The sequence below is a fragment of the Hemiscyllium ocellatum genome, chromosome 19, assembly GCF_020745735.1.
Source record: "Hemiscyllium ocellatum isolate sHemOce1 chromosome 19, sHemOce1.pat.X.cur, whole genome shotgun sequence".
NCBI lineage: Eukaryota > Metazoa > Chordata > Chondrichthyes > Orectolobiformes > Hemiscylliidae > Hemiscyllium > Hemiscyllium ocellatum.
The window spans coordinates 3235349-3248130 of record NC_083419.1 but is presented as its reverse complement, the minus strand read 5'-3'; the positions used below and the strand labels follow the sequence as shown (position 1 = coordinate 3248130).

At 44.5% G+C, this 12782-nt stretch overlaps 1 protein-coding gene across 5 annotated transcripts in view; it reads left to right on the top strand.

The window, feature by feature from the left end:
* Nucleotides 1–823: 823 nt before the first annotated feature.
* ppp1r12a (protein phosphatase 1, regulatory subunit 12A) overlaps nt 824–12782 on the top strand; it is a 177134-nt gene continuing 165175 nt past the window's right edge. For all 5 annotated transcript variants that reach the window (XM_060839594.1, XM_060839593.1, XM_060839591.1 and 2 more), the window contains exon 1: nt 824–1140. In XM_060839594.1, coding sequence (XP_060695577.1) covers nt 910–1140 — 231 coding nt within the window. In that variant the 5' untranslated portion in view covers nt 824–909. The remainder of the gene's footprint in view (nt 1141–12782) is intronic.

The following is a 12782-nucleotide window of genomic DNA, read 5'->3' as shown; positions in this document are numbered from 1 at the left end:
CCAGCTCCCTCAACTCCATCATTGGGAACATCCTTTATGTATTTTCACCATTACCCACATATCTGTTAGAATGTTATATATCTCTAAGAGATCCCCCTCATTCTTCTAAGCTCTCCTACCTCTATAGACATCAGTCTTGCCATCCCAGGAATCAGACTGGTAATTCTTTATTGCACTCTCTGTGATCAAAGGCATATGTTTTATTCATCAACATTCCAAAATGTGTTGAGAAATACACACATTCATAGTCAGCTTTAGAGAAAGTTTCCCACCCAACAGGAGGATCCAGCAAGCAACAGAAATCTGCCCAGCAACAGGGTAATAAGATCAATGGGCGGGGCTGAGGTGGAGTGGGCGGATCTTAAATGGGCGGGTGGGGTCAGGTGTGGAGTGGGCGGAGATTGAAGCGGAGCGGGCGGGGTCAGAATGGGGCGGGGTCAGAACGGGGAGGGGGTGGAGCTATGATGCGAGTGGGCGGGGTCGGAAGTGGAAGGGATGGCTCAGGAGCGTAGTGGGCGGGACAGAACGTGGAGAAAGCGGGATCGCGGTGGGATGAATGAGGAGGCTTCATGCAGAATGGGCGGGGTCTGATGTGGAGGGGGCGTGGTCCGGATCAAACTGCGTTCAAGAAACAAAAGGAGCGGGAACTGCAGTGGAGTGGGCGTGGCCATGCGGACGATGGGCGGGATCTGAATGGGGTGGGGCGGGTCTGTGCACGAGTAGGCGGTGCCCTGTGTAATGGGCGGAGCCAGGAAATGGAGTGGGCGGATGGGTGTGACAGTGGCCTGAGTGGGCGTGGTTTATCATTCTCGCGGGATTATGCAGATGAGCAGCGCCATGGCTCCCAGGGCGATGGGATAGCGAGCGAGCGGGAGGAGGAGAAGGCCAAGGCCCTCACACAGGCAGAAGATGGCGGATGCCAAGCAGAAGCGGAACGAGCAGCTGAAGCGCTGGCTTGGCTCAGAGACCGAGCTCGAGCCGCCCGTCCTCAAGAAGAAGAAAACTAAGGTCAAGTTCGACGATGGCGCCGTGTTCCTGGCCGCCTGCTCGAGCGGCGACACCGACGAAGTGAAGAAGCTTTTGGACCGCGGCTCGGACATTAACTACGCCAATGTGGACGGACTGACCGCCCTGCACCAGGTGAGAGGACGGGCCTGGGCCTGGACCCGGACCCGGACCCGGACCCGGCGGCAGCTGGCTCAGCCAGCATTGAGAGCAGGCCCGGTAAACCAGGCCGCGGGCCTTCAGCACCGCCCCATCACCTGGAGCTGCCATCCCGGGACCCGAGAGTGGCCGCCTTATACAGCTCCCCCCCCCCCCCCCGACCGCCTTATACAGCGCCCCCCCACCCCCGACCGCCTTATACAGCTCCCCCTTCCCCCCCCCCCCCCACCGCCTTATACAGGTCCCCCCCCCCCACCGCCTTATACAGCTCCCCCCCCCCACCGCCTTATACAGCTCCCTCCCCCCCCCACCGCCTTATACAGCTCCCTCCCCCCCCCACCGCCTTATACAGCTCCCTCCCCCCCCCCCACCGCCTTATACAGCTCCCCCTTCCCCCCCCCCCCCACCGCCTTATACAGGTCCCCCCCCCCCACCGCCTTATACAGCTCCCCCCCCCCACCGCCTTATACAGCTCCCTCCCCCCCCCACCGCCTTATACAGCTCCCTCCCCCCCCCACCGCCTTATACAGCTCCCTCCCCCCCCCACCGCCTTATACAGCTCCCTCCCCCCCCCACCGCCTTATACAGCTCCCTCCCCCCCCCCCACCGCCTTATACAGCTCCCTCCCCCCCCCCACCGCCTTATACAGCTCCCTCCCCCCCCCCACCGCCTTATACAGCTCCCTCCCCCCCCCCACCGCCTTATACAGCTCCCCCCCCCCACCGCCTTATACAGCTCCCTCCCCCCCCCACCGCCTTATACAGCTCCCTCCCCCCCACCGCCTTATACAGCTCCCTTCCCCCCCCCCCCACCGCCTTATACAGCTCCCCCCCCGCCTTATACGGCTCTCTTTCCCCCCCCCCAACCGTGTTATACAGCTCCTCCCCCCCGCCTTATACGGCTCTCTTCCCCCCCCCCCCCCCCCCCCCCCCCAAACCGTGTTATACAGCTCCCCCCCCACTGCCTTATACGGCTCCCCACCCCCCCCAACCGCGTTATACAGCTCCCCCTTCCTCCTCCTCCTCCCCCCAGCACGTTGTACAGCTTCCCCAGCATGTTCTGCTGTTCCCAAAAATCTCCCCTCTGAAACACACAGTGGCCCTTGCCTCCCACCCCCTCTCCCCGTCACTTTTTCCCCACACAAGTTGCCTCCCTGCTTCCCCTGCCCAATATCACCCATCACACCTCCCTCACTTGTATATGCTACCTGCCTATGTTATGCTTCTCCACTCTGCTTTCACACTATCTGATATCCCCTTCTGGCTTCCCTCGTGTCATCCTCTTCCATCCCCTACACTCAGCACCCTCAATACCCCTTCCTCAAGCCCTACTGCACCTCACCTCACCACTTCCATCACCTCATACCACTTGTCTGATTCCTAATTTTCTCTTCCCTATCACCCAATTTTGACCTTCTCACCATTACCTTTCTAACTGCCTCATCTCTTTACCCTCTAACTTTTCCACACAATTCCCAGACTGACTGCCCCCTCCCAAAATTCCTGCTTCATGCTCACGCCGTTCCTTTTGTTCTTACCACTCGACAACTCTTTGCCCGTTTTCATTCCATCTCTTCTCAGGTGGAGATTTACTGTTGATTAGTCACTAATGGTATGAAGTGTGGAGATGTCTAATTTGCTTTGATTGAATAAGAGTATCTGGAGTGACAGTTCAGCTATGCCAGAAACAAAGCTAAATTCTTGCTGGTCACTTGACCAGTGACTAGGCAGGAGTGCTGTCTCTGATGATAAGGTGCTATCTTTTGCCTGAGGCTGGGACTGAGGAATATGGATTGCCACTCCACACTGAGGGTGAGGGAGTTTGCAGCATTGCTGTAGACGTCCATTATGATTTGGGCTTGGGTTGAGTCTCCTAAATTACTCCTTTCTACTTCCTTGAGCTTCACAGCTGCTGTGGAAATAGGCTTTCAAAGCTGTTGCACTGAATTTGGGGTGTAAACAGAGTCTTAAAGCTGAGTTCCTAAGCTGAGTGACAGCTCTGTTGACCACAACTCAAACCGCTTTGTTGCACCACAAGTGTAGGTTTTTGAACTTTTGCACCCTTTGGTCGTTTGAATTGCTTAAGAAGTTCAGTGGTTTTCTTCCTGTATTGTGAAGGCTGTTGGAGCCCATCGATTGAAGGATATTGCTTTCAGTTTTTTCACAAGTAGATTTCCAAGTTATGTTACTGTTTCTTCTATTGACAAAAGTGCAATGATTGAGTATCTTCCATCTTCTCCACATGAAATTGCACTTTCCTCATTTGCAGTGAGATTGTGTAAGGGACGTTGAGCAGTCTTCTGTGTTTCTAATGCATGTGTCATTTCAATTTTAGATTTGTGGTAAAGGCTGTCTAAGATGTTAGGTTTGCTCTTAAACAGAATTTTAATGTTACATTTCTCAGCGATACTAAAACAAGCTGAACAAATGTGAAGTCCTTTACCTTGGCAGGAATTGATTTCTTAACAGCTTTCACTGAAGTATTACAACTGTACAAAATGCAGCAATAAAGTTTTTAGCTTGTCATAACCCCGAGATCAACCTACACGTTGGAATCTTTAAATGTCTGACTGTTTTCAGATTTGTGCATATTTACCATTTGATGGCACTTGTCATTGTGATCCCTGTGCTCAGAATTGCTGCAAGTATTGATTTTTGTGATTACACTTCAGGTATTCAAGACTTGTGTAAAGATTTGTAGCTTGGGTGCTGGTTGTCATGGCTGTGCATATGTTTGTTGAGCTGCGGGTTGATTTGCAGATGCTTTGTCCCCTGTCTTGGTGACATCTTCAGTGCTGTGAAGCTTCACAGGAGGCTCCAAAGCACTGAAAATGTCACCTAGACAGGGGACGAAATGTCTGAAAATCAACTTCCCAGCTCGGCAAACATACCCACAACAACCACACTTCATGTCAATTGATGTTGGTCATCTTACTGAGCAATTGAGCAATCACTACTATGCCATGGCTAACAATTGTTAAAATTAATAATTTAATACAATGTTAAGGTTTGCTTCAGTGATATTGACAAGTTTATGCAACATAAGCTATATATCCTCTTGGACTATAACCTGGTTCAGTTTCTAAGTTTGCTCGCTGAGCTGAAAGGTTTATTTTCAGATGTTTCATCACCATAGTAGGCAACATCAATGAGGAGAAAGAACTGCAGATGCTGGAGATTAGAGTCGAGGGTGTGGTGCTGGAAAAGCACAGCAGATTAGGCAACATCAAGGAGAATTGACGTTTTGGACAAAAGCCCTTCACTAGTGAGCCTCTGGTGAAGCACTGGTGTTATGTCCCTCATTCTGTTTGTCTTTTTTCTTATTTCTTAAGGTGGGTGATATCATTTCTGATTCTTTTTCTCAGAGGATGGTAGATGGGGTCCAAATTGATGTGTTTATTGGTGGCGTTCTGGTTAGAATGCCAGGCCTTGCGGAATTCCCATGCATGTCTCTGTTTAGCTTGAACTCAGATGACCACATTACCTTACATCAAAGACATCTCTGAAATGATTTCTAGACTACTCAGGCTCCTTGGCATCATGGTAGCCCACAAACGTACCAACCCACTTAAACAGTGGCTGATGAACCTAAATGACCCTATTACAAACAACCAGCAAAATGAATATCGTTTACAAAATACCTTGCAAGAACTGTAACAAACACGACATCAGACAGACAGAAAGCTCGCCACCAGGAAACATGAACACTAACTAGCTACAAAAAGACATGACCCACTATCACTGGTATCCTTAGATGCAAATGAAGGACACCATTTCAACTGGGACAAGACATCCATCACAGGCCAAACTAAAGAGACATGCACAGGAATTCCTAGAAGCCTGGTATCATAACAATATCCATCAATACACACGTTGATTTGGACTCCATTTATCATCCTCTGAGAAAAAGAACCGGAAATGATATCACCCACTTTAAGAAACCAAGACACACCCACAAACCTTCCTGAAAACTGCATATAACCTGGTGTCATGTGACTTCTGACCTTACCTCCCCAGTCCAACACTGGCACCTCCACATGAAGAATGTGAGGGAGCTGCAAAATCATTGTCTGTACATCATTCTGCAGTACCTGACATCATCAGAAGGCAGATGTAGAATGACAGTTTGTGTCACAAAACACTAAATAGAAATGTAGTCAAAAATATGTTAAATGTTTCCTTATAAAGGTAAATGAAGCTTATAGTACATGGCAGTGTGATTCATAGTATTCACTGCATGGTGCCGGTTTGATGATATCAGATGGGCGGATACATTCCACCCTGTCATGCTTTGCAGTGTGCATTCCTGAGATGACAGACAATGGAAACATGGTTTAGGATGGATACATTCTTTAGCTGCTAGGTTTGAAATGACCTCTGTTTGAGGATGTACATTTTGTTGAAAAGTGGGAATGATATATACATGAGACGTCTGATTTACTTGTACATTATGTTAGTTTACTGCAACCTAGTAAGTTGAAGTCTTTTCAAATATAAGTTTTGGGACCAGATCTGTTGAATTGTTGTTTTGACTGATTATTAGCAGCAAGAAAACAGCTGAAATATAAGGCAACTTCAATATTTCGCTCTGATGTGAACTTTTCGGAAGAATGCATTGAATCGAGTTTTGATCATTTATGTAATAGGAATGTTTTATTCAAGGTTTTTCCTTTACAAATTAGGGAAATTATTTTTCTGACTCTACTAGGGTACCTTTTGAAATGGACAGAATTTCAGCACTTCGAAACATTGGGATATTTCTATGTTAATCATTGTCATGATTTTTTCCATGGTTGACAGGGCTGAAGTGAAATATTAGTGCTGACTGACAGTTGGCAAATGGCTTACAAACCCAGCTGAGCTTTGAGGACAACAGGTGGGCAGACTATTGGTCCGAATAATCACCCTGACTTTTAAGGCTTTCTTGCCTTTCTCTCTGGCTGTTTTTGGTGAAAAAGTCATCATGCAGCTTTTGATGATGAATAAACATTTTGGTTGCAGTTGCACATCTGCTTCCTGTGAACTTGAGTCAATGATGCAGATCTTTGTGAAAGTTTTTAGATTCTTTGAAATTTGTGTTTTGATCCATGAGTGAATGGAAGCAATGGAATTGTTGAGTTTCTCACCTTTTGGGCAGCATATGAGCCAGGTGTTTTGACACTATCTCCTGTCCATTTCAGCTGATGTGATGCTGTAAATGGCTTTTCTACTTGGCATACCTGCATCTCTTGTTTGCTTTTTTGTCCTTTTGATTTGGAAGATGATCTAAAACATTGCTGGTATTAGTGGGTTGTCTAGTTTCAGAGAAGGACTGACCGATAAGAGGAACCTAGAGTTGGGTCTGAAATCCAGTTTCTTCAACTCTACTCAGGAACATATGAAATGGGTAGAAATTTTCCCTGGAGTGACAGAGGCTGAGGAGTGACCTTATACAGGCTTACAAAATCATGAGGGGCATGGATAGGGTAAATACACAAGGTCTTTTCCCAGGGTGAGGGATCCAGACGAGAGGACATAGGTTTAAGGCAAGAGGGGAAAAATTTAAAAAGGACCTAAAGGGCAACTTTTTCATGCAGAAGGTGGTACGTGTATGGACTGAGCTGCCAGAGGAAGTGGCTGAAGCTGGTATAATTAGAGCATTTAAAAGGCATCTGGATGGGTATATGAATAGGAATGACTTAGAGGGATATGGGCCAAGTGCTGGCAAATGGGACAAGATGAGGTTAGTATGTCTGGTCAGCATGGGAGAGTTGAACTGAAGCGTCTGTGTACGTACTATACATCTCTTACTCTAGATCATACATTTCTTTGAAGCTTCCCTACCATTCAATGCATTGTGGCTGGTCTGTTTGTGTTTTGAATTTCATACTCCATTCTGGCATCAAAAACCAGAGATTGTTGTTAGGCAAAGGAATCAATCTCTGAATATGTTTAATGACCTGATTTCTGAGGCGGAGTTCGAAAGTTGCACAATCATCAGAGAGAAAAAATTTCTCTTGAACTGTCCTAAATAAATTGACTCTTAATTTTAAACATAGTTCCCTAGTTGTAGTCTGACCCATAAGGGAAAATATCATTTTCATGTCCATCTTATCAAGGCTATTTGGGATCTTAAACAGTCGAATCAAATCACCCCTCACTCTTTTGAACTCTCCTGGGAACAAGAACAGTTTGTCCACCTTACTGTCATAGAACATAGTCACCACTGGGCTAGCTTAATCCATGTTTTTCTTACTGATTTCAGGTTTCACAATTTGACAGCATTAATCCGGAGTTTTGATTTTATTATCCCAGTGACGTTGCGCTATCTACTCAATTTTCCCAGTGAACACCTGTGGTTGTGTCACCCCTTATTGTCATAACTGCTCATTCCAGTTAATCTTCTCCAAACCATCTCCAGTAAAGTATGCAGTAGGTAATGTAGTGAAAACTAAGTGAGCAGCCTGAAGAGTTGCATAATCCTAAAATCATTGTCATAATTTTAGAATTAGAAAGCTGCGAAATGAAGGACATTTGCCAATCATTTTCAGCTTTGTGAGCTGTCCTCTCATTTGGACCAATTAGTATTTAATCCTGAAGGAGATATTTGATAACTTTGGAAAATAGGGTGAAATTCAACAAACTTAGGACAAGCAAAAAGCTTTGTCATATTTGTTAGCTGCTTTTGCCTGTAATGTGAAGTAGTTGTGCAGCTGCATTGGTTAATGGTAATTTCTTAGTAAAAAGAAGTGCACTTAATTTGATTTCATGAATGATTCTTACTTACATTTGAGCTTTGCTTTTGCCTATTGTGTACATTAATCTATGACTAGGGAAGTGCAGCAGATATCAGAGGTTTAAATGGCTAGATTTCATTTCAGAATGCTGCATATGTCAATTTAAATGGTGGTTTTATCTTGGGCAGAAATAATTCATTGCTGGAAATGCAGTTTCAGAATATGCAATCATGGTTTTTAAAAATTTATTCGAGGCATCAGGGCATCACTGGCTTGGCGAGCATTTATTGCCCATTCCCAATGACCAGAGGGTGGTTTAAGAATCAACGACTGTACATCGCTGCAGATCTGGAGTAACATGTAGGCCAGGCTGCGTAAAAGTTGTGGCATGCCTTCCGGAAGGAAATTGCAAACTGGATAGGATTTTGACAATCAAGTAGTTACCTAGTCACCATTGGGCTAACTTAATCCAGAATTTTTTCATTGAATTCAGATTTCACCATTTGACAAGGTGGGCTTCGAGCCTATGTTCCAGAACATAAGCCTGGAGGTCTGATTTATTCGCCCAGTGACATTGCGCTATCTGTTCAGTTTTCCCAGTGAGCACCTGTCGTTATCTCTCCTTAATAATGAATTGTAATTGATGCTTACTATGTTCAATAGTATGGTAAGTTAACTAGTTATACAAACATAGCTCAAAGGTACAAACCACCTTGACACAGTTGAAGTAATCAGCATTGTTCATATCCCAAAGACACATTTTAAAAAGTTTGGCATAATACTCGACTGATACATGTGATCATTGTCAACCAGAATGAGCACTATCCTGGTAAGCCATATGTCGCACACTGTCTTTCACCTCCTGTCCGATTCCAGCCTAAAATTTCAAAACTGAGGTATGGATAAATGGCAAACCTACAAAATTGTATTTGAGAAATTCTGTCCCATGGAGTTAAGATAAAGGTCAGTTAGTGTGATTAGGAGATGGCTAATTTTCAAAATTGTGCTCCTTCAGATTTATTTGAATGCCTGTAAGTACTCCAAGATTAATTAACTGCTTGGCTGATGTCTTTGGTACCGCATGCTGTTAGCCTTGCAAGTAAGTAATGCAAATAAGAAAAATTGTATTTATACATACTGTCTGGCCCCCAATGTCATAAAACACAGCATAATAAATTAGTCACATTTAAAATTTGGTCACGTCTGTTGACAAATATAACAGCCAATGTCAGTTTGCACACAGGAAGATCCCAAAACTGATGGTCGGCAAAATCAGTTGATTTGTTAAAAATTTTTATCGTACTAGATCCAGTAGTAGTACTTGGCTAACTAATATTTGTTGGATGTACAAAAGTATACTAAACTGAAAGTTAGCAGTTCAGCAGAACTTGGCAAAAAACAGACTTGTGCAAGGTTAAACTCTTATTCCAAATTGGGTTTCACTTCTGCTTACCTTGTCAGAGGGCTTAAGTTATTTGAAACCCAAACTTAGATTCTATCTCTGGAAGCATGCTACTTAGCTACAGTTAAAAGCAGTTCATACGTTTCTAAACATGGAAAATTGCTTTTGGTGGATGGAGGTAGCTGTAAAACATTGGACTGCAGGCAATGTTGAAGAAGCATTTGCTCTCAGAAGTTAATGCTTGGAAACCTTCTCAAGCAAATTTGAGCAACTTTGATTCTAATGTTTCTACTGTGCAAGACGTTACCACATACTCTCTTCACATTTTAGGAAAGTATCCTGAGTTCATGGGAGAAGTTGTCAGCTGTGGTTCACAAAATAGTATGATCACATCTGGGTAGAAGTTTTGAGTTAACTTTCCACTTAATGTTTGAAGCACAGGAATCAAGACTGACAGTCCAGCCCAGTACTGAAGGAGAATGGTCCTTCTTTGACACTTTCCTTCCTTTCCTTAACATCAGTGTTTTCATTCTGGGGATACTAATATGCATGACAAACTCGGTCAATCCCCTCAATTACCTGTCTACATCCTCTCACTACTACATGTCAGGACTCTATTCCAACCTCCCAGTTTCTTTGTTGCATCTGTTCTGATATGACATTTGACATGGGGGTGCTCAGTAATGCCATATTTCAAATAAGCCTTGAAACTGAACCTCATCTGACCCATCAGGTCGATGTAGAAGGTGCATATTACTATTTGAAGGAAAGAAGGGCACTTTCCCCTTGTGGACCAATATTTTATCCCACATCACACTCATGAAAAAATAGATAATCTGACTGTTATCAGATTATTTTGTGATTATTTTGCTGTATGTAAATTAGCTGCCAGTTTCCTACATTATTATGGTTACTGCACTTAAGTATTTCTATAGCTGCTAAGTGCTTTTAGAAGGCCTAAGGCAAGAAATGTGATTTTTAAAAAAAATTTGAACTTTTCTGGAGTGAATTTTTGTTTTCCACCAAACGTAATGAGAACAAGTTTGGAAGGACAGTACTGTATGACTAAGCACTTGGCCATTCAGCCCATCAGACCTTTGACAGTCTACTTGGATGATTTGATTTTGTTTGTGGATTTGTTTGGCAATGTGTGCTTCATGTTTTAAGGGTGTTCAGATAATACAAAAGAGGTAATAACCATTATGCACAGAGCACTTCTGGTTGTCACATATGCATCTTCATTCAATGGTTATCATTGAGTGTTTGCAACCTGATAGCAAACCAATGTTTATGTTAGTCTGCAAAATTCTGCACAACAGCAAGCAAGCAAAAGGTATTTTGGTCTGATGTGTCCACACTCTTCAGTAGTTGTTTCCGAAGTAGACTACAATAGGCTTGAAATCTGGGATGGGACACCCATCTAGGACAGATGGCAGAAGTAGTTTCTTTACTCAGAATAGTAGGGGGCGTGGACTGCCCTGCCTGCAACAATAGGAGACTGACCAACGTTAAGGGCATTTAAATGGTCAGTCGACAAACATATGGATGAAAATGGATTAGGGTAGATTAGATGGGCTTCAGGTTGGTTCCTCAGGTTGGCGCGACATTGAGGACTGAAGGGCCTGTACTGTGCTATAATGTAGGTTCACCTGGTTCTTCTCTGACGCTTTCCTTCCTTTCCTTAACATCAGTGTTTTCATTCTGGGGATACTGATATGCATTACAAACTGTCAATCCCGTTAATTACCTGCCTACATCCTCACACTACTACATCTCTATTCCAACCTCCCAGTTTCTTTGTTGCATCTGTTCTGATGATACGACATTTGACATGGGGTGCTCAGAATTATCCACTTTTTTCCTCAAAAGAGGATTCTGTCTCCATGTTTGACAGGGCCATTCACCGTGTCTTCCCCATTGCTTTTATTTTTGCCCTCAACCCTTCTCATCCTTCCCACAATACCTGTAAGATCCTCCTTGTCCTCCCTTTACACCTATCAGCATTCGCATCTCAAACATAAGCTGCCATTTCCACTGTAGCGGGATACCCCCACCAGTTATGAATTCTCCTCTGTTAGCATTTTGTAGTTGTCTTTCACTCCGGCACATCCTTACCCACTCCTGTTCCATTCCCATCATCTTGACAACTTCCCATACAATCACAGCAGTTACAACACTTACCTGCTTACCATGTCCTTCCTCAGTTTGAGGCTCCAGATGGCGATTTAGCTGCACTTCACTCCATCTGATCTGCTGCCTTTGCTGCTCTTATTGTAGTCCCCTTTACATTGGGGATACCAAGTACAGGCTGGGCAACCATTTTGTGGAACATTGATGTTCGATCTGTAAAAATTACCTTGAGCTTCCAGTTGCCGGTCTCTTCAACACACCACTGTATTCCCTGACCAACATTTCTGTGTCACACCTGCAGTGCTCCAGTGAGCTGGAAGGACAGCATCTAATTTTCCTTTTTGGAGACCATGCAGCCTTCAGGACTCGATGTCAAATTCAATACTTTTGGAGTCTGATCCCTTGCTCCATGTCCTTTACCAGTTCCAAATCCCAGGTCCTGTCATGACATGGGTTTCTTTCAGGAAAAAGTGAGGTCTGTAGATGCTGGAGATCAGAGCTGAAAATGTGTTGCTGGTTAAAGCACAGCAGGTCAGGCAGCATCCAAGGAACAGGAAATTCGACGTTTCGGGCCAGAGCCCTTCATCAGGCATGAGGCATTCCTGATGAAAGGCTCTGACCAGAAACGCTGAATGTCCTGTTCCTTGGATGCTGCCTGACCTGCTGTGCTTTAACCAGCAACACATTTTCAGCATGGGTTTCTTTCAGCCCATTTTCATCCACTCCCCATCTCCATTATTAACGTCTCTACTTCCCTGGCTTCCTACCCACCATCTACCTCCTTTTTGTTTCTTGCTCTCTTTGGGCTTTGTCTCCACTTATCCACACAATCCTTTGCCTCCCACCCCATCATTTGCATATATACCACCTTTTCCTTGCCACACTCAATTCTGCATTGTCATGAAATGCCAGCTTTGCTTTTTCTCTGCAGATGCTGCCAGATCTGCTGAGTTTTTTTGACTTTTTTTATAGGATGTGCGGCATGCTGACAAGACCAATGTTCACAGCCCAAGCCTAATTGTCCTTGAACTTATTGGTTTGCTGGGCCATTTAAGAGGCCAATTAAAAGTTACAAATAGGCCAGATTGGTAACTATGGTAAAAAGGAGATCAGTGAGCTGGATAGGTTTTTTAATACCCAATCAAAGGTAGTTTCAGTAATGGCATCCATGGAACCATCTATCGATTCAAGATTTAATAATTAAGTTTGACAAGCTGCTGTGTTGGAATTAAACTCAAGTACTCAGCGCAATAGCTTGGGTTTCTGGATTACTAATCCAGTAATGTTAGTGCAGTGCCACCACATCTCTAATTGCAAAAAACAAATTATTTTGGGTGACTAAAAACAGAAATTGGTGGAAAAGTTTAGCGG